Genomic DNA, 23,606 nt, shown 5'->3' with positions numbered 1-23,606 from the left:
AAGTGAAATTATGTTGGGGAAATGTACATACAGAAAACGGAAAAGGCCACTGCTGTGTTTTATTTTTGTTTTGACTCGGATCTATACACCCACGAAATACGAAAGTTTCATTTATAATAAAGTATATCGGCAGGGGAAGTTACTCATGGACAACCAATTTAGAACACGTCGATAAATTTAATGTTACAGATGCATTGGAAATGATATAAACACATCAATGATAAATTGTTGTATCGCCATGGTGAAACGAAGATTGCTGATTCCATGGCGAAACACCCTCTAGGATCAACATTTCACTGCAGTACGTTCAATATGTGAACCCCAAAAAATGGTACAGAAAAGAAATTAATTTAATATTACATGCAACCATTGTCATTTGAGATTGTGAGCTTGCAGTAAATTCCTGTATAAAAATAACAATATTAAACTCCGTTCAATGTCCTTTTTGAAGACTGGGTGAATAAACATAAGCGCCATATTTGCATACATAAAGTAGAAATTGTTCAATTCATACAGACATTATCATTCATTATCAAGTATTGCCTACCTTATGAAACCCTCGGCTTGATGCTCCTTAGCATGACTTATGGCTGCGTTATAGGGACACTACCCTGGTTCTTACTTAGAGAAAATGCATTCCATTAATGTTTGTACTTTTCTTTATAAATATTTTACATTTGTTTTATCGATTTTGAGTTATAATTATTATTATAACTCTTTTATGTTTCAGGAAAAAAACAAAATAATTTACCATGTTACAAAGTTAAATAGACACTGAACCAGTTCCTGAAAGATCAGCTTATATCTAGCACGAGTTCAAATAGAATATGTTTATATAAACAGAACCATTGAATATCTTACAATATGGCTGAGAACTGACATAGTGCAAATAATCTATTTTATACGATGGTCGTTTTCAGCCGAATTAATCATGGAGATTCAGGAACGGAATAATTTCCGTGTCAGTCAGCTGGTTCCCCAGTTAGTCACTACATTATGGCCGCCGCCTATAACATTGAGTCTGAGGATGACGCATGCTGGTGATTCGTGCATTTAACCACAGTTTCTTTAAGTCTGTATAGGCGCGTGAAGGGCACTATCATTCAAGAACGAGCCATTCTTCTGACATACATTATTTTGTCATTTACAACGTAAGAATATTAATATGAATTATATGGTCATAATATGCCGACAATTTTTCAACACTTTCTGTGCGTGTCACCAGTTTTGACGATTACGTCAGTCAATTTTTCAAATTTCTTTCAAGATTTCAATACCTAATAACAAAGTTTTAATTGCTGCACAGTTTCTTAATGTATAAGCATATCATCCTTATTACGTGTTAAAATCGTTCTGTCTTTTCCCGTTCAATAAATCCCCAGGGTATACATTTTGGAGAGACAATCAGGTTGGGAACTACCTAGCAAATCTTGAGATTGACTAGGTTTTATAAGACAGTTTCATTCACATGGTGCTTTAACATTTCGGTTATGATCCTACCTTCATGTTTCATACATTGAAAGCCATCAATAATAAATTGTTAGTTTTGTTGATCAGTGATTTATAAAGGAATTCATGTTGATCATCTACATCAGTATATTTTTGTAACCAGGATATATTTCCCCTTTCTATCCAAACTTGACCTCAAAAGTGCATGATTCAGAAACACCTTCATGCTTCAGCCTCTTTCCCTGTTTTTGTGGAATAGTGGATGAGGCTTATATTTATCATGATCTAAAAAGAATTATAAGATTTCATATTTCACAAATTTTTATCCCACTAAATTTGAAAGTCAGCAGTCACAAAGAAAAGGATGGGCAGATGAAAGCCATAGAGAATTTTGTTCAGGAAGCTTACCATGGCAGATTAGAACTTATTAGAGGAGAAGGCATTTTTGACGGTGCATGTACTATGCTGGGTTGATTCATGGAATGACGTCATGGAACTAACTAGGTCAAAGCTTTGCATGGTGTTTACAGTACATGTAAAAGTGGAATGTGATTTTTACACAAAGATGGCTATTAATGTCACTGTTTTCATGATTCTTAATTAAATTTGACTTTATTAAACAATGTATACATGTCGATGATAAATTTGGGTGGCAAAAAAATGGTGTCTATCATTTTTAAAACTGTCACATGATGCTATCAGCTACAGATTTGAGAGAGGTCTCCTATATTGAGTGGTCAAACTGGACATTGGAAATAACTGCATATTGAGATAGCATATAAACGTAATTGGAATTATATAAAAGATGCACAGTCAATAATAAGAATAACAGTTTTACTATGATGTCTCTTTAACATTTCAAAATAGAAATCAGTCTGCACCAGCAAAAACAGATCTTACTTAGTTCTTTAGCCAGTGGTTGATAATTACCGGTATAATGATGATGTATATTTCATTAAGTTTGTCACACATTTCAATACAAGTCACTCAGGATATGAAGTATACAGAGTAACATATTTGATGTGTAAGGAATGCTCGACCTATGTAGACTTATGAGACGCAGTCAGAGTTATATTCTGTATAATTTACATTTTAAAGGTTAACACAATACAAAGCTGGATAAAACCAAAAATAGCTTAAAATAAAAGAAGAACACCTACTCCTGAAGCCAAATACTGTATTCTACTGTTTGTTTGCCGACATGTTTTGGCCTTAAGGCAAACTGTCATCAGGCTTACCTGGTTTACATGTAGATGAGTGACAATGGAGGTCATGTGATTATAACAATAGATTATGACGTCATAAACAAGAATAGCCCTGGAGGAAGTCTTCATATAAATCCAATAGTACTTTCCATAATATCCAGACCTAGCATCATGGTCATTTGACAAAGTTCGGATTACAGTGATAGTAAACATTCAATACAAAATTTGTGTGTTCATTTAAGTTTATATTAATTAATATGAACACCATAAGTACCCTTGACCAGTGGAGACTAAGAGCTCCGACCGCTGAGTGGTTTGGCATCTAACTGTCTTTATCACTAGCCTTGCACCTTTGGGTCACAGGTTCAAATCCTATATATGGCAGTTGCTAGATACTTGCTGCTGGTCAGTGTTTTGTTTTTTTTTTCTTTAGGAACTCCAGACTTCCTCCACAATCCAAACCTGGCAAATCCTTTAATGATCCCAGGTAATCAAATAAATTATGAAGATTTCTTGTGTTACAGCGCTGTTGGTATAGACATGGATGCTTCAGTAAAATCCAGTGAATCAGAAGACAGCAGTCCTACCTTCAAGCCTGTTGAGTCTTTAGTACAGGTCCTTGTCCAGTCTCTAGCTTTTAGTAGGAATGCGGCCATCAAAGTAAGAGTTATCTCCCTTTATTTCCCAAATTTCAGACTTATAGTCTGCGTAAGAATTAATGCTATGAGGAGATAATAATTAAGATAATATGATATTGTGATTTAACAAGCTGATATTTAAATGTTCCTTATTTGGTTCATAGTTTTCTAATCAGGATGTGAGTGTTGTTAAAATAATTTTTTCAACTGCACTGTGTATCAAAGTGTCATCCATAAACTGAACAAATATCATTTGATTCACTTTATTTATCCTACACAAGCTCAAAAATCCTCTGAGCCCAACAACACATGTTAGGCATATCAGACATCAGTAAAGTGTTGTTCCCTGGTGTCACAACAAGAGGACAAGTTGATCCTAAAGTATGGCAGTCTCTTTGAGTCAGAGTAGGAAAGCAGGATTATTTCAGGACAACTGAAATATTTTTTGTTGGCATTTCATTTTGACTGCAGTGAATATGGACTTATTATAGGGCACTTAGGGTTTATGAAACCATGTTTGCCACTGAGGTGTTGTGAACAAGGTGGAAGTAAATTCCTTATCACTAATGTTACTAATGATCAAGCTGGCAGATTGCCATCAAAACTGGGTAAGAAATATTGTTTTCTTTTTTATCTAACATTGATAGCTGAAACATTACATCGATTGTAGGACTTGTTATTACAGGGTATGAATACTTGTGTACGAGGCAGCAGTAATATTTTGGAATCAAAATCAGAATATTTTTCATTTTTTAATTTTGAAAGAATTTTAATCCCTTTTGTTGTTGAGAGTTAAAGAAGAGAGGATATACATGTAACAATCTATGAAACAGGTGTAACAATACATATATTTGTTTTCTGTCTTTGTTAGGGTCTGTATTACACAGGAAACAGGTGTAACAATACATATATTTGTGTTCTGTCTTTGTTAGGGTCTGTATTACACAGGAAACAGGTGTAACAATACATATATTTGTTTTCTGTCTTTGTTGGGGTCTGTATTACACAGGAAACAGGTGTAACAATACATATATTTGTTTTCTGTCTTTGTGTAACAATACATATATTTGTTTTCTGTCTTTGTATTACACAGGAAACAGGTGTAACAATACATATATTTGTTTTCTGTCTTTGTTAGGGTCTGTATTACACAGGAAACTACAATGCTGATTTGGCTGCAGCTTGGATAATGGACAACCAGGAAAAACCTGACCTTGATAGTCCACTCCAGGTCAGGCCAAATAAAAAAAATAGATGTGGTGGTTTGTTTCCTGTTATATTTGTAAATGTCGTTATAAGGAGCAAAAAATTGCCACAAAATAAAATTTAGGGTTAAGTTATAATCTAATTTTTGAGCAGTATGAGACAATATGTTTAGGCTATTTTATGTCATATTATGTGCCTTACTCTTATGCAAAAGCAATGAGAAAGCTAGGATTCTGTTTTATGTACAATTCCTGTAAACGATGTGACATTTATAATTGATATGAATGACAGGGGAACATCATCTTTTGTACTTGTGATGTTTGCCAGAACACAGTATCAGTCATCTGCATATAAATGCTATACGATAACAATTCATCGGTAATAATTATGTGTTATATACACTTTCAGTACATTTGTTATCCAAATTTGTGTTGTACTAGAAGAAATCATTTATTGAGAGTTAACAAGACTGCCACTTTGTCTGGTGTGAAATTGTAATTTTACAGTCATCAACCTCTAGTCATGTAATAACTGGTGATAGCCCTTTAAAATCAAGAGTGACAAAGTGTTTTAAACAATCATGAAGGAAAAAGGTCTTTTGATCAGTTCTACTGTGTAATTATCACCGTTGTATGTATTCAGATGTTGTTCAATGTTATGTTTGAACAGTATTTTAACCGTGTAAGGGTCAAAAAATAAAAAATAGAAGTTGGTTAGATGCCATTACAAGTTGATTATTTTTTCCTTTTTTATCATAGGAAGATGCTGGTGACTCAGATGATAGTGAGGAAGACTATTTTCCTGAGGGTGTCGATTTCTACAAGATGGTGTTTGTTGTAAACGCAGAGTTAAACATGGGTGTCGGAAAGATTGCGGCCCAAGCTGCTCATGCTGCCCTCGGACTTCACAGAATTCTGCTTGAAACACCACAGAAGTATGGACAAATGCTGATGAGCTGGGAACAGTTTGGGTAAGTATTGATTTGAATTTGGTATACTTATAGTCAAATAAAAGACATCTGTATCACAAAGTTTAGGTCATCGGAACTAGGATTTGTATCACGATAAATGTGTCATGGGATAATAAATATTGTGACATATGAGATATAAATGAACTATTGGACAAAAATACAGACATCTGGCATTCTTTTGCTAACAATTGTGGTGTGATCTTCAAACAGTAAATCCTATAATCTGCAGCTTTAAAGACTGACGAAGCAGCTAGATGGTTACCCTCCTTATGTTGTGTCAGCCATGTTGATTATACAAAGTACGCCCAGTGTTGTCAGGGGAGGTAATTACTACTACATATATGAAAATCCAAAGTATTTTGATATAATTGAAGCACAGACCAAAAATACTGTATTGCCATCACTGATGAATTTGCAGTCATGCTTTTGGAAGAGAGCAGAGGTTCTTGAAAACATCCATGTGCATTTACAAATTGAATAGGGAAATGAATCCTCAGGTGATGTTTACCAATTGATTTTGTTCTTGTGCATAAATGCAGTATGGGAACTTTTTTTGTCATCAGAGAAACAAAAATTGTGGTGAAGGGAGACAACTCCACACAGCTGATGGACTTGACGAGTAAAGCTGAAGGACTTGGGCTCCCCAATTATCTAGTCCATGACGCGGGCAAAACACAGGTGAAACTTTGCCCTTTTTTTAGCATACTTCAGAGGAAATTTAATGTTTCAGAATTTATGCATGAAGTTTTGGTGATTATATAAATAATTAAGGTCCCTTGCTTAATACTTTTTCTGATCTTAATATATTAATTCACCATGATTTACCAGTTTAGCTGTAGCTTGTTTGTAGGGTTTATTGCTTCTTGACCAGCTGAGGTCATTTTGAGGTGGAGTCACGTTATAGTAGCTGGTGCCTATCTCAATCAACGACCTACAGGAAGTCTGTTGTATTTCATCTAGATCAATTAGGTCAATTTGTCTTGCCAAAGGACACAAAATACACCAAATACACTGAATACACCTTTACTGATATTATCATATACAAATATTCAGAACAAGATGTTTTCTGTTTTTGTACCAGATTGCAGCTGGATCTGTTACAGTGCTGGGAATTATGGGAAAGATCGATGTTGTAGACAGCGTGACAGGCAGTCTCAAGTTGCTTTGAAAATCATCCTAGAATTCTGGTATGGGAGTATTTAAAATTGCGTGTGACCATTGTTGGCCTTGCTTGCGCTGTGATAATCAAGTATGTGTACAAGATGCTCTGATGCCAAAACATCTGAATCATCATCATGTTTTAGAAAACCATTCTACCAAAGCACCTTAAAAAATTGCAGTTTTCATAATTTTATGTATATTTGGCTAGTTGATAGCCAAGTTTTTTTAACTCTTGAAGACGACACAATTTATTCTGTATCATAGGGACTTAATCATTTGGTCGGTGTGTGAAGAGTTCCGCATTGGAGAACCAACTCCTTTTCAGTTCTGCTGCGTTACAAACCAATAGCATTTCATTTGCTTTCTCCCCTGATTGAGTCAGAGATTATGTGTAAGGCCCTAAAGCTTACTGTAGACAAAAAATGTTATCACCAGAAACTCATTACTTAATAGGTGTAGTCATTGATTAAGATTTGATTCAATTTGGTCAGTGTGTTCATTACCATGTCTTACATGTATTGGATGAGAACTTCATCAAACTAATATAAAAAGATAACAGATTCCCAGGTTTAATATGAATCTTTAAAAGTTATGTAAGTTATGATAAACATTCAGAAAGCGTTTTTTTCACACAGAGTTTTCCTCTAAGTCTTCTAGATGGCAAAACCATGTTTTGAATTTTTCTTTTTTAGACTTAATGTTTCTTGAAAAATAAAAAAAAAATTATAATACAAACATACATACCAATTTTCAGTAAATAGTTTAAATTAGGATGTTTCCATGTTTATGAATATAGGGCAGTTAAGGTACACCCTGGTAACTGATATCTCTAAAATCCTAGGGATTCTTTCTCAGTGTTGGTATCAACTTTACACCTAGGATTGTCTTCTGACTAAGCACTCCTGGGTTAATTCAGTTTCAGGTATTAAAACACTGACCAATTAGAAAGATGGTTCTTGTACTTAGTACTCATGAGATTATCAGAGAGACACTCTTAGACCAAAATGTGTAAACCTTGCAGTAACACTGCTATATTACTTTTTTTTTTTAATCAAAGCATCACAGGTACTGTAAAACCAGATTTTTGTGGGGGAACTTTTTCGTTGATTTCAGGGGTACTCTTTAATATGTATCAATAAGCTGTTCAAAATTTAACATGAAATTAAATTTTTAAATGGATATCTTGAGTTTTCATCCCTGAAATCGAGCATCATTGTCTATGACATAATTATTTCTTAATAAGCTTCACAATTCCTACAAAAATCCGTGATTTTAAAGCGTGCTGCATTTTGTAACATTTTTTGTAGACAAATTGGACTCATATTATCAGGGATATCATAGAATATAGAATGTGGGAGATCAGGGTGAACATACCATGTGGTCTGTAGGAGATCAGGGTGAACATACCGTGTGGTCTGTAAGAGATCAGGGTGAACATACCGTGTGGTCTGTAAGAGATCAGGGTGAACATACCGTGTGGTCTGTAGGAGATCGAGGTGAACATACCGTGTGGTCTGTAAGAGATCAGGGTGAACATACCGTGTGGTCTGTAAGAGATCAGGGTGAACATACCGTGTGGTCTGTAAGAGATCAGGGTGAACATACCATGTGGTCTGTAGGAGATCGAGGTGAACATACCGTGTGGTCTGTAAGAGATCAGGGTGAACATACCGTGTGGTCTGTAGGAGATCAGGGTGAACATATCGCGTGGTCTGTAGGAGATCAGGGAGAGACATTTGATCACGAGAAGGTAATCAAGAGCAAGACCTTTCGATTCTTAAAAAAAAAACAGCAGCATCTACACCAAACATTGACAAAGGTATAGTGTACCTACTTGTTACCAACCCTTCCTGGCCCATGCTTCTTGTTCTTTTGTAGGAAAAATCCTAGAAAAGTAAGGAAGAGTCACTGAAGATGGCCAGTGTATTTACGATGATCACTATGTGGGGGACTTATTTTTGTTTAATTTGTGGGTACAAATTTCATTTGTGCGTGAAATGATAAACAGTTAAAAATTGACAAATTATAGTATCAGTGGACTTTGTGAGCAAGATTTAACCAATGTTTATTTTTGAAAAACCACGAAACTTGAACCCCCACAAAAATCTATAATTTTACAGTATTACACATCTTGTTGCATTTATTTCAGTCCCAATTTGTAAATATCTGGGTCCTGTTTAATCTGTTGTTGTAAGCATTATGTGAAGTGAATACAAAAATACAGTTGTGATTTTTGTTAAAGACACTAATTATTGTATGATGTGTATTTCACAGCATTATGTATTGTATATGTATCTTCATTGATAAAACCCATCACGGGCATTTGTATCATACTAGTACAGTTGTGCATCTGTCTGTTTTGTTATTTTACCACTGGTGGGGTCCAGTTTTTCAGGTCTTGAGCACATAACCAGGATCAACAAACAAATCTATTTCAAGTTTTTTGAAATTATTTGAAAATTTACAAATATATTTGTTTTTCAGTTGATCATTTTTTAATGTGTTTATCTAGATCGGTAATACAGTTCATACTTCAACATTTTCAAAACTGAAATATTAATGGTTTTTTTTTTAGTTTTAAGATAATAGCTGCTCTTTGAATTAGATAAAAAACACAACATTTCTCACATTTTAACGTGACTTTACAGTTTTGCTTGCCCTTGGCATTTCCAGTGTGTGCAGTTCATAGTTAGCAGCGGAGGAATTTCTGGTATCAATACAATTCTACTGTAATAGGTGCTATAAAGATGAAATGAAAGAAAAAAAAATGCCATCAAATATCAGATGTAAGATTCTTTAATTTCAAATCCCCAAATATTCCAAGGTCAAAAAGATGACTTTCTCGGAATTTTCGGTGTTACAGAATAGTTTGTCACCTTGGAGGTTCATATAGTAACGATTCAGTTATAATCATATGAGAACCTTTTAATACTGAAGAATTGTTTTCAGAGGTCTACATAGAATAGTTTGAAGTCATATTTTGTATATAAAGATACCTTAATAATCTTGAATTAATGATGTTTTATGGACTAAACACACATTTACCATAGACCAGAAGTAGGTAGGTCTAACAAATTTACCAGAGGTTAAAACTGATCACGAAACTGACTTCAGAAATGGCTAACTTGAATGGCGGCTACGGAATCTTAATGGTGTTGCCGGTCTAAAAAAAACATGATTTATGGCTCAAAAATTGGAAATTAGAATTTAAAATCACAATCAAAAGAGAGAAAGTCTGGAAATGTATGTAGATTTTTTTTTCGTATATCAGGATATTTTTAAGGACTTAACCTACCAGCCAGACCCTGGTTCACCATTTTTTTTTTTTTTTTGAGTCTGTAAAAGATATCTTTTGTGGATTTTCACCCCCTGCAAATGAATTATCACAGAAATTAAATTATAGAGTCTAGTCTTGTACTGTTACTTAAGTTATGTGTTCAAGGATTAGGAATGGAGTGTGGTTTCACGCAGACATGCATAGAACATTATTTGATCTATAAAATGTTCATCATGTTGAAGATTATGTTCAATATCACCATCTCATCAATTTTTTTTCATTTTTCTGAAATCATATGAAACAGTTAGAAATGAGATTTTAGATACGAAAAAGAGTATCAGGCATACATTTTATTTCTTACTTGTCATCGCAGGAGCAGAAGATTGTAATTATTCCGAAGTAGAATATTTTCTGAAAGAAGCCAGAGGATTTTTACATAGAGTTCATGGATTAACTTCATGAATATGATGCTGGTATTGGGGACTGAAAAATAGCTTTACGAGGAATATTATCTATCCATACCATATTAATTTATGTTATCGGTGGTATCTTCATGCTAGTGTGAGAGTTGTAATATTGTCATGGTAATATAAACTTAGATATCTTGATATTCTTTATATAATTTTCTTTATTACTAGTCATTTGTGTTGACATGACTATAGTCCAGTCAAAATGACTTCTGTTTTTTAGCTTTATGTGGAATCTTCAGATTGGGCAATAATACTACTAGGTCATTTTTGATATGATAACTTTGTATTTGTTTCATCTTTAACAACTTGATCCTTCTGTAAGAAGAAGGGGACCTTTCATTTTCCTGTAATCTGTTTGGTTGGACTTTAAGTAGATGGTAGATATGTAAGTAACTGAGCATGACAATCACACTTCATTCAGCGAGAGGCCATTTAATGTTACAATTTACATATTCATACTAGTCAGTTTTGTTTAGCTATCTTATCATTGAGATTCTTACTGTCCTGGTAAACACTGCAATTTCATATCATATGTAATACTTTACTTTTAAAATTTTTCTTCTCTTGAGAACTTTCCCCTGTAAGGTATTCTCTTCTGGATCAGGTAAACATCTCAGTGTAAATTCTGTATCTGTTTAATGAAAGGTTTGTGAAAGGCACACATCATTTTTAACAATCTAGAAACCATTACCAGTATCTATAGAAGTGATTCTAAACAGTTTCTGTTGAATCAAAGATTTGTGTAAAACACCAACAATTTTTTAATTACAATCTTAGTTATATATATTTGGGACCAGTACTACAAGTAGATCACAGCTAATAATACAATTGACAGAACAGGAAAATCATATCATCAGTTTTCTTTCTCATTTTTGTTTTTAATTGAAGGCATTTATGTTCCTTGATATTAATGGTTTTTGTTTTAAAATCTGTTGCATTTTACTGCAGTGTTGCTGAATTCACCATTACATAACTGTATGATCATTGTGGTCTATAATTTCATTTGTTAGACGATAAATTGAAAATAAAATGAAATATTTAAGGCAAAATGAAATAAGTTTTTTTGATTAATTAATCAACACCATGGGTGCCGAATCTGGATCCACACCGAACACTGCGGAGAATGATGAGGATACACAGATAAGGGACTATATAAACAATAGAACTATGTATCGACATCTACATTATATCTAGATGAACACTGATTGATGTACATATAACAACGTATTGATGATCTACTAGCTGTGATGGATATACGATGTTGTTTTTGATGTCAATAATTAACTTATAATGTGTACATAGGTATATACATGTATAGTAGGACGGAAAGGAATTGATAACATACAGAGTTTGTACCGTGAATTAGAGTTAACAAACTTGCAATAGTATAACATCATAATAGCAGATGTACTATTTTTAGCAAACTTGGAGCCGCATTTTATGTACTTTAGTGGGGTTGGAATTGATATTGTTGTCCTGAAGAAGCCAAGGAGGGCGAAACTGGGCGACAAATACCTAATAAATCTCAAAAACATCCACTCCACAGACTTTTGTGATTGATACTATTTACCTGGCCCCACTTGTATAAAACATCTCAACTTGAGATTTCCTCAAGCTGAGATTTTCCTCAGCTGATATCTCCTCAAAAACGGCTTGTATATAATTTTCTCAAGGAACAGGAGGAAGGCATCGGCTAGGATGTCCTGAAATTCCTTGAGGAATTTTCATACAAGATATTTTCAAGGAAATATTAGCTGAGGAAAATCTCGACTTGAGGAAATCTCAAGTTGAGATGTTTTATACAAGTGGGGCCTGATTGATTAAAACACATTGTGCACTGCTCTTCATAGAGAGAAAGAATATTTAAGACGATGACAGGAACAATGCCACAGGGTCATGTGAAAGCTTTTTGATTGTCAGCATTGGAAAATACATTCCATCATCTGCATTTTGAGATATCAGTCTTTTGATTTCTGACATAATTCATGTGGATGTGTGTTAGATAGTAAAAAATGAATGTCAGAAAATGGTAGGAACCAACAACACGTTTGAGCGTTACAGTTAAGGGATTTATTAGTGAGATATGGTCTACTAGTTTCGCCCTGGTGGCGAGCTTCTTCAGGACCTCATCATTCAAATTTCTATTAAACTGGAAATCCATGGGTTCATAAGCAGACATCTTGTAGATGCGAGCCGGTGGGCCGAAAAACAAGCTACCACCTCTTGGTTGTCAGATATACAATAATCATTAAAACTGGGGGGTATTTCAGCTGTGGTACATCTTCTATTTGGGCATTTCACTTCATTATGTAATTCGTAAGTCCCCCAAGAATTCTATTTGGCAGTAAATAGTTAAGTTGCCTCTCTTCAGGTACATAGCTCGGCCAGCAGCTTCGATATCTTGACGTTCTATTTAAGCATTTACTTGTTGGCCGGGTAATACTGAAGTTTTGGCAAGCACTACAGCTGTTATAGCCCCTTAGCCCATATTATTATAATGTAATAAACTATTAAGATTCCCCGCAATGTGCCGCTGCGTAATTTGTTCATAAATCATTAAAATTGACAATATCGTAACTGAAGAGTTTGGTAGTCGGGTAGTAACATCCTCTCCTTTCACCTAGATGTCCTGGGTTTGATTCAGCAGACTGACATGGAAAGATAAGAGGTCACCTTATTGACCATGTGGGTTTAACTCCGGATTTCCTCCCACCACTCATATGCTTCATCTCTGGCAAAGAACAATTCTTATAAAAGACAAACAAAAGATTTAATCGCGCAATAATTTTATTGAAAATATTGCAAGTTGTGAGAAAATTGCATTTTTTACTCAGATATAAATGTGTATGTAAATTCTTGTTGGTGAACAAACAGAAAAACAAAACAAAGTGTTTGTAAATTATTGTAGGTGAACAAACACAAAAAATAAAACAATCTGCCACAGAGTTACAATACACTTAACAGAGACAAAAAAATCTTATATTTTTGTAAGACATAAAATTCATTAATTTTTAAAAATCCAATTTGATAGGTCCATATTTAATTGCATAAAATATACTTTGGAAACCTCTTATTTTTAACAAACATATATATGTTGCAACATTTTAAAAGTTCATGGAATTATAAATCCAACGAAAATGAAACTGCCAAACATTAACGATGTCACAGAGCTAATACTCGGTGGTCTAGCAAACCATTTAGTCTCCAATAACTGCCTGTTTGTATAAACCCTACAGAGGGATTTTTATATCAGCAAAGATATACATGTGACAGAAAATAACATCTGAGTAAAAGTCGATGAAATCCCCCAACATGACTGTCTATCTCTACAAATTACCTTCTGATTTCTGTAATACCAAATGTTTTCTTTTATAATATGTATAAAAGTAATAATCAATTGCTCATATAGACTTGTACAATTATCTCCCTTTCGTGAATTCTAACATACAAATATCAGTTGCTATAATTTAAATGTAGCAGAATCTAAAATTATCAAACCAAAGGTAAAATTGTGTAGATTCTATTTAATTACAAGTACACAAATAACTTGATACAGCTACATTGTAAGGGATCTTTGAAAAAAAAGTAAATAAATAAAACAAACATGTTTATCTCAAGGTATGAACTAAATCAAACAGAAATATTTACTTACAAAGTGTAACAAGGAATATACATGATAATAACAACAATTAATTATCACAGGTCATTTTCTTAATAAGTTATCACAGTCTGATTGCTCTACATCACATTAAATACTAATTAATTAACAATCTGTTTAAATAGCATGCGTGCATTAAGTGTGATCATTAAGTATTTGTGTGGAGGTGTGGATATATTACTTCAACATATAAAGTACTCTCTATAAACGAAATATACGAGGCAAAGTAAACTAAGTCTATGTTATCTCCGACAGCCTGACAGGTGATTAAACCAAATGAATAGACTGAGAGCAAAATATTTAGGATGGAGAAGACGCACAAGTGATTAGCACCTTACAATGTTAGATAAGATACAGTAGAGCTAGATGGTGAATTGAACTGCATCATACAGCTGTTTCTTCTTTTCTAGGACTTATCTGTTTATTAGTGATGGGACGATGATCAGATATCGATTATCATTTGAAGCAATGATTGATTGTAATTTTTATAATCAATCATCAATATTCAATATATTCTTGTGTCTATAGTTAAAAAAAAAAACAAAGAAAAAACAAAGAGGTCAACAGGCCTTAATGGTCATCTGTCTACAAAAAGGAACGGTTATTTTTTCTTCTTAGTATGAAATCTTACTAAGAATATGTTTTTCATGATGGTGGCCATCTTGGATTCCAGACCGACTTGAAAAAATAACAACACATGGTCAGGACCATCTCAGGATCATTTCAGACAAGTTGGAGCTCAATCCCACTTGTGAAACTTGAGAAGAAGCTTGAAATAGGTGTTGCAAAGGAAAACCATAATTACCATGAAAATCATGTTACAAAATGGCCTCCCTGGCTGCTGTGTTGAAGTTTTGACAAGGTCTAAAAACAATTTGTTGACTACCTTTCCTTAACATTCCCACCAAAGATTTAGCTCACTTGCACCAGTGGAACTGGAGAAGAAGTTTAAAATATGTTTTTCAAGATGGTGGCCATCTTTGATTTCAGACCAACCTGAAAAATAACAACACTTGGTCAGGACCATCTCAGGATCATTTCAAACAAATTGGAACTCATTCTCACTTTACAAGGAGTTTAAAATGCCAAAAGTTTATGCATGGCAGATGATGCATGGTGGAAGGTGCATGGCAGATAATGCATGGCAGACAATGCATGGCGAACAACAACGGATGAAGCATGATGTTTACAGGTCATCACAACCCTTTGGGTCAGATGACATAAAAATCATATTATACGTAATAAAAATGCCATCTCCCAATAATTTCTTGATGTTAATTCTAGGTCAGTAAACTTTTTTCCCATCACCACTGTTTAGTGATGCTAAGAACCTAACAAAGGAAAAACCAAAGTGGTTAGAAAGGATGTCAATAAGGAGATGAGCTGAGACATATCAAACCTGAAGTTCAACAATTCAATAATTCTCAATATTGCATGATTTCAATAGAACAGAGCCGTGCCAGTATTGGAGTGAAGTAAAAAATTGCATGCAGGTTACAGGAAACCTTTTGGACTAAAGATTGAGTACCAGATGAATCATCCATTTTTATTTTTAAGATGGGTAGGTTTAACAGCAAACATAGATAGTTAATCACAAAGTGTAACTTTTGGGAGAAAAGTCAGTGAATCGATGTGATTATGGGATCATTCTTCTGACTAATTAATAAGATACTACTTATAAAGGACTGAACAATTCCAGTTATTGGAAAACAAATCTCTACACCACATCAACTTTAAACATGATGAATCACTGATCAACAACATGGAGTTATCTCCCTTGCTAAAATTCAAACAACTGTTAGTCAGTCTTTATTGCAAGATAATTTAACTAAAAAAAAACAGAGGAAAATAAACAACAACAAAGAATAATATGGAGAAAACAAAATAGCTTTCTATTTATACATCAATGTTGCAAATCAAACTAGTAAGTTTTTTTTTATGGTTCAAATTTTCCTATTTTTGCCAAAATTCAAATGCCAAAGGTATGTTTTTCTCACAGCAATTATCGTACAAACTGTGAAGCGTTTGCAATAAATTCTATAGCAATGTTATCTTATTTGTTGATTTCATTATCTTCTCAATAACACTGAAATACAATAATATCCTCACAAACAGCAAATTATAGTACCCTCCAAAAAATAATCACTTTACCATATCTTTTGAAAAAGAAAGAAAAAATATGCTAAATATTTGATATTATCTAAAGATTTTTGCTTTTATAGCAAACAATTCTCAGCATGTCAGAAAATTGTTGGCAAGAGGAAAACAAACTTTAATAATGATTTTTAAACAGATTCATTTAACTACCATACGTCAAAGGGAGATAACATACACCTTCCTTTTTATCGGATCCTACTTAATGAATGTAGTTAAATAGGACTTCTACAGACCTACCTCCTACAGATCTACAGACCAAGTTATAAATAAAATTAATTGGTAAGAGGAAAAGGTATCAATTTATAATTTGTCATTGGAATCACTATATATTTTTAGCACAATCCTAATTTCCCTTACTGCGTATCCAATAATGCTACTTCACAGAAGAGGATATTATTAAACTGTAAGTTTTCTTGCTGAGCTAAAATTAACTTACAATAGAGACTTTTTGTAGAGGAACTAGATTCAGTATGATGTCAAACCTCTTGTTACCAAACGGACTTGAGTAGCCAGTACATGTGTGACCAGATCTCTTCTCTCTTTATCATAGTTGTTGAAAAAAAGTCCAGCAACATATCTTTAAAACAATATTGAACAGAAACACAATAGCCTCACATGAATCTCCTGGTTATCGCTTTGTTGTGCTGTAATTTCCAACAAATGGCCCAATAACATTCATCATAATGTAAATCTGACATCAAGAGGGTTTTGTACAATACGTTCATGTATTTCTATAAACAATGGAATGTACATTACAAAGTCCATGAAGTCTATGTAGCCACTTCCCTCGCGGTTAAACTTGCTCAGGACCTGAAATGACAAAAACAGATTGTGAAAAGTACATGGATTTTATTAACATACATATAGATTGTGCCCAGTATGTGTATCATGTTCCTGGTATTAAGCTCATTTCTGAAAAATTAATCTACAAAGTCTCAGTTGAAATGCCAACCATTGCTTTACTATTAATCTTTGGTAAAGTTGCCTGACTACACTGAGTTAGAACTTAGGTTCTATCTGAAAGGGCTTAATATGAGACAACTATGGTGAATGACCTTTAAAACAGCGTCGCCTTGTTTATTTTACAGAAAAGCAATTTAATACAAATGATACCTGGAAATGATTCTGATACAATAAGTTTACTTACAACTTTGACATGCTCTGGGGTCAGTCCGCCAGCTGTCAGTTCCACAGCCAAGTTTGATGCTGTTGCGTTCCCTCTAGGTGTGGGTTCTCCATCGCAGATCAACGCAAACAAATCCTGCAGCAGAACAAAGGAAAAACTTTGACTCATGGATGATTGATTTGTAAGCATAAACTACAGAAAACTACAATGTATAGTTCACAAATATAACTTAACTTTGATTAAAATTTGGTGTAAAATTAAGTATTTTATAAACAGACTGACCTTTGACCTGTTCATCTTGTGATCTAGTGCATGATAGTCCATCTTGTTGATCAGTTTCCGGACGACAGGGCTGCAATTTGAGACAACAGTGAATTATTTTATTTTTCAATGGTTAAGTGTCTTTTTTTTCAATTAAATGTAAACTTTTAAAAAAATTAAAAAAAACAATGGCTGAGAGACTCATTTATCTAAGAACTTTTATATCATTCCTTGTTTAATGTACAGATTTTATCATCACCTGAGCGCATGACTTATCTGATGGATAATGTACTCACTCCATCTGTGTGACCTTCTCCGATAACGCTGCCACAATACTGAACAACTTGAAGTTTAATTTTCTTCTACCTGGTAAATTGAGCACCTGTAAAATAACAACAAAAACTGATCAAGAAAATATTCTGACAACACAAAATGGTACTTACATGGTATAAATCACTCAGTACTTACATGGTATAAATCACTCAGTACTTACATGGTATAAATCACTTAGTACTTACATGGTATAAATCACTCAGTACTTACATGGTATAAATCACTTAGTACTTACATGGTATAAATCACTACTTACATGAAAAAGGTATTCAAACTCCTTTGTAGACAGAAGATTGTTGTTTATGATTTGGAGGGATCCTTCCAACTCATCCACATTCATCTCAACATCCTGGGGAAAAAAATCAAGTCCAATTTTGGAATTTTACTTAATTTGATTCAAAATATTCAAGTCATCAAAATATTTTTATTCCAGATCATTAGGTGGGGCGAGTGGGGATGTGCTTTTGGTCTTACAGAATGGCCTAGCATCTTAAAAAGCAAGTAATTCAGTTTTGTTACATAAGGATTCAGCAGTATGATTTGCTTGAAGTGACAGTACATACAGGATGTGGGTGAATCTTATTGTAGAGGGCACTTTGAGCTCGACGAAATTCCACTGGCTTTTGATTGTTCAATTGCTCAAGGAAGTACACCTCCATACAATACATCCCCAATATATTCTTTTCACCTGGATAACAAAAAAGGTCAAAGGTCAAGGTTATTCTTCATGAATCAAAAAATATTTATCGTCAACAAATTTTCCAGTAATTAAAAGGTAGCATATCTCCTTAACTTAAATTTTAAGACGTCTGTAACTGAATACCTTCCTACACTGTACTGTTATACAATAAAATGATGAGTCTACTTTTTATGTCTATTCCAAGGGCTTTCAACAACTGCTTGTTACATTTTCTACATTTTACTCATTGTTAACAGATAATTAATGAGTGAATAAATTCATTATTCTTTGTATCTTAAACAACAGAGAATACAAATGTTTTTTCAATACAATATCCTGACTCTTTGTCTCTTAAACAACAGAGAATACAAATGTTTGTTCAATACAATATCCAGACTCTTTGTCTCTTAAACAACAGAGAAAACAAATGTTTGTTCAATACAATATCCTGACTCTTTGTCTCTTAAACAACAGAGAATACAAATGTTTGTTCAATACAATATCCAGACTCTTTGTCTCTTAAACAACAGAGAAAACAAATGTTTGTTCAATACAATATCCTGACTCTTTGTCTCTTAAACAACAGAGAATACAAATGTTTGTTCAATAAAATATCATGAATCTTTGTATCTTTAATCTTGACAAGTGTACATGATGCTACATTTATCTGAACAATGATATGTAAGAAGCTACTTACCGTCCAAGTGCAGCATCCTCTCCTCAATGTTGTCCAGTTTTTCATTACATCTTTCCATCTCCAGGTTGATCTGACAGATGTCTTCTTCCTTACATAACTACAGTACAAACAGGATACCAGAAATTATTTCTCTTTTGAGATATCTATTTCTCCTTGTATAACTCGATGAAGCAGAAGATGCTTACTCTTCTGAACACCTGGTCTTATTCTCCTTGTACTTTTTCAGGAGTCTCTGTATAAACCTTTTGTTTTACTATTTTGCTCTGGTTTTATTGAATTTGAGATTATGATTGTGTTAACACATTAATATTTGTTGTTTTTTAATCATACAAGTTAGTACTGTTAATCCTGGCATTTTTCGTGGCCTTTTTAATTTTGTTTTTAGTTACTAAAACAGCGTCAAGGAGATACAAAAATTGAATCAACTCAACCAATTAATCACTTCATATACATTTTGTATCAAGGGGAAATAACTCACAAAGCAATAATCTAATACATCTACAGAAAGACTAAAAGTTCCCTAACTGTAATACTCTCCAACATTACACTAGTTGCAGTAAATCATTGTTTCATATCTCAATCGTACAACTCCACATTAACATAGTTTCACGGGAAAAATAAATGGTATTTACATTCAATCAGTCAAGAAAAGATCAACAGTTTTCATTTTCTTGAAAATTAATTAACAGGTGAGTGATGATGACTCGAAAATTTAACCAACAGTATTGTACAGATCATTTCTTACTGTATAAGGATCTTGAATATTACATACCATTTTCATGGTTTTTTCATCTATCCTACTAACGATGATTTCATCTGTGATGTCATCTAACGTGAGACGTACAGGAGGCACCTCGGGTTCGTCAACTGACTGCTGTCCTTTCTTTTTCTTCTGTCAAAGATAAGAATTGTATGAAAACAATACCACAAGTATTAACAGAGAGAGAATTGTGTATCATTGATATGACAAATGTATTAATTTCCAGAAAGTGAAAGAAAATTTTGAATTTTGAATCCGATTACATTCAAAGATTGCCTGACATTGACAGTGACATATGACAGTGACATTGATGGTGACATATGACCGTGACATATGACCGTGACATTGACAGTGACATTGACAGTGACATTGACAGTGACAGTGACATTTACAATGACATATGACAGTGACATTGACAGTGACATATGACTGTGACATATGAGTGACATGACGTGACATGACAGTGACATATGACAGTGACATTGAGAGTGACATATGACAGCGACATTGACATATGACAGTGACATTGACAGTGACATGTGACAGTAACATATGACAGTAACATTGACAGTAACATATGACAGTGACATTGACATATGACAGTGACATTGACATATGACAGTGACATTGACATATGACATATGACAGTGACATTGACAGTTGTGACATATGACAGCGACATTGACATATGACAGTGACATTGACAATGACAGTGACATTGACATTGACAGTGACAATGACAGTGACATTGACAGTGACATATGACAGTGACATTGACATATGACAGTGACATTGACATATGACAGTGACATTGACATATGACAGCGACATATGACAGCGGCATTGACAATGACATATGACAGTGACATTGACAGTGACATATGACAGCGACATTGACATATGACAGCGACATTGACATATGACAGTGACATTGACATATGACAGTGACATTGACATATGACAGTGACATTGACATATGACATATGACAGTGACATTGACAGTGACAATGACAGTGACATATGACAGTGACATATGACAGTGACAATGACAGTGACATATGACAGTGACATAGGTATGAGGTCAATACTCTAATTGCAATTTCATTGACAAAAGTAAGTTTGGACGTGATACCTTCTTCTTTCCTTTTTTCGGTGTTTTGGGGGTGAAGTTTGGTTTGATGATGTCCTTTATAACCTCTTTAGCCCTTTCCGCTAATTTCTTAGTTTTTGATGCTGAAATAAATTAAAATTTCAAAAATTATGGAACAGTGATTTCAATATTCATCATGTCATTCAAGTTTTAAAAGTGTTCACTGCAAAATATTTAGCAGCTGATTTTCTGGAACAATTAAATCTGATCAGGTCTTCTATGGCCAACTCATAACCTATGGCCAGAATACTACATCAAGTACTCAGTATTTTGAGAACCACATATTTTATACAGTGTACATGACTACAGAAAAGGGAAACCTCTTAAATAGATAGATAATAAACAAACTTTACTTCATATCCATCTCAGAATACTTACATTCAAGTTCACCTAGACAGGCACAAATGTCCTTGCGTCTGTCTGTGAGGATCTCTAGTGTGTAACAGATTTTTTCTAGATACTGTTCAGGGGGACTCAGGCCCTGTCACAATAAAAAAAAGATCAGATTTTTTTCTAGCTATGTCATTTGACATGCATCTTCCTTTATCAGTTGAAGTTAACCATAAAAATCAATGAAATTAAAATTCTGTATCTTGGTTAGCAAAATTTTATCATGTTTTATTACTAATTATATAAAATTATATGTTTTTTTTTCTGTTTAAAGTGCTTAATTATCTCCCTTGCATCAGGATATACTCTGACTCGCCTGAGTAGTACTTCTGAACTTTCTCTCCCTGTTAACTGCAGAATTTAATTTTACTTCAATTTTCTGCCTTTGAACAGTAAATTACTACCTATCACCTATTATGTCTTGTTACAAATATTCTATTTTTTTTTATATCAACAGATTTTCTCTCTTTACTGATAATTACCTCTTTTATGGAGAAAAACATTTATTCATACTGTGAAGTACTTACGATTTTGTCAGGGTCCTGTCCTCGACTTATGACAACCAAGTCCCGAAACATGCCAAGTTCATGTTTTCCCCACTGTGGCATCTCAGATTGGGACAATGGCATTCCAGTTCGTGGAGACAATGGCCGCACCCGTTCATATCGTGGGGTCTGTGTTTCCACAACATTGCTAAATATTCTCTCATAGAATGGTAAACGATCCATACTGTAATAGCAAAACAATAAATGAAAGATTTTACAACTTAATGTTATTTTTAAAAAAACTTTTAAAACACATAAACTACCTATCAACTGAATATTGCTATATATGATAATGTAAATCCCAATTGCTGAATACAGCTTTTAAAGTACACGTATTCGTCTCCTCTTCCTAATTCCTCTTTCATTTTTTTTTTTTTTCATCAAATTACATGAGCTCACTGTGAGAGCCCCAAACAACAAAATGCTGACAATGTTATTTGTCACATTTTGATATAACATCAGTACACTGAATTTTTTGTCATTTATCAGTTTTTATGTGGCATATCCACAAAATTAAGAGAAAGTTTCCATTTATTTATCCATCCAGAAAAGTATTGATATACAAAATAAATTCCACATTTTTGTCATAAAAATGTAAACTTCATCCAAAGGAAAAGTATGCACCAGAAATTCTTTGTTTTTGAATAAAGAAAGAAAAAAAACAAAAACAAAACCTGCAGTGACAAATTTAGTATGGAGTAACACTGATTTCTATTGTTTCATTTTATAACATATTTTCTGTAATAAAATGGATTACAAATGGGTTACACATTCATTTAACATTAATTCAGGGACTTCGGTATATTTATACTGTAAGTTGGATTTTATCGAAGTTGAGTTATTTCATAAATTTGACGATAGGTCTTTCTGCCATCTTTTTAAAGTTTATACAAGCCATGAACTCATGTTACATAAATCTGTAAACAGTTTAAAAATGTTCACTTTTAACATTCGTTTAGTAGTTAGTACCTGTATGCTGTCTAAAAATTTGAAAAAAAAATAATATGACTCAAAAAAAGAAAAGAAAAATAAGTCCAATTTCCAGTTTGTTGTGAGATTACGTACTGTATAATGCAATATTTTGTGAGAAAATCCAAGGGATCTGTCATATCACTGAGTTCCTCTTGAGTGACTGGCGCCTCAGCTGACGGCACGCGTGCCTTCTTCTTGGGTCCTGTTTTAAGCCTATCAATTGAAATACTTAACAATTTTGTCACGTAATTATCAAGTATTACATTGTTTGCTTTCATTAAATTTTAATTGATCAATAGACGTTTGATAATTACTATAAAGTACATTGTAATCCAGTTTATATACATACACCGATTTCTTGGGTCCTTTAAGAGCAGGTGGGGGTGGAAGTTTGGCCTCTTTTTGTTTAGGAAGGGGTTTAATGAGAGTCCTTTTATCCTCCTTAATCTTTACTTCCTGCAACAAAATAAAATTCACAATCAAAATAAACACACTACCCAAG

General features: G+C 33.7%; 1 protein-coding gene across 1 annotated transcript; it reads left to right on the top strand.

Moving 5' to 3' along the window:
• Positions 1 to 1,021: 1,021 nt before the first annotated feature.
• LOC132550009 (probable peptidyl-tRNA hydrolase 2) lies at positions 1,022 to 11,543 on the top strand. Its single transcript, XM_060214003.1, has 6 exons — positions 1,022 to 1,151; positions 3,179 to 3,314; positions 4,431 to 4,523; positions 5,257 to 5,468; positions 6,032 to 6,146; positions 6,550 to 11,543. Exons 2-6 carry the CDS (start codon positions 3,195 to 3,197, stop codon positions 6,634 to 6,636), a joined length of 627 nt encoding a protein of 208 aa, XP_060069986.1. The 5' UTR covers positions 1,022 to 1,151; positions 3,179 to 3,194; the 3' UTR covers positions 6,637 to 11,543.
• Positions 11,544 to 23,606: the final 12,063 nt, after the last annotated feature.

The sequence above is a fragment of the Ylistrum balloti genome, unplaced genomic scaffold (assembly GCF_031769215.1).
Source record: "Ylistrum balloti isolate Yb309-2 unplaced genomic scaffold, AGI_CSIRO_Ybal_v1 Utg370100, whole genome shotgun sequence".
NCBI classification, from domain to species: Eukaryota; Metazoa; Mollusca; class Bivalvia; order Pectinida; family Pectinidae; genus Ylistrum; species Ylistrum balloti.
This window is presented reverse-complemented; position numbering and strand designations above follow the sequence as displayed.

What these genes read in the sequence shown, in the direction of transcription:
- LOC132550009 (XM_060214003.1), top strand. Translation starts at nt 3,195, where the DNA reads ATGGATGCTTCAGTAAAATCCAGTGAATCAGAAGACAGCAGTCCTACC. An exon ending in GTAGGAATGCGGCCATCAAA is followed by an intron (nt 3,315 to 4,430) that starts GTAAGAGTTATC and finishes TGTCTTTGTTAG; the next exon opens with GGTCTGTATTACACAGGAAA. An exon ending in ATGACGCGGGCAAAACACAG is followed by an intron (nt 6,147 to 6,549) that starts GTGAAACTTTGC and finishes TTTTTGTACCAG; the next exon opens with ATTGCAGCTGGATCTGTTAC.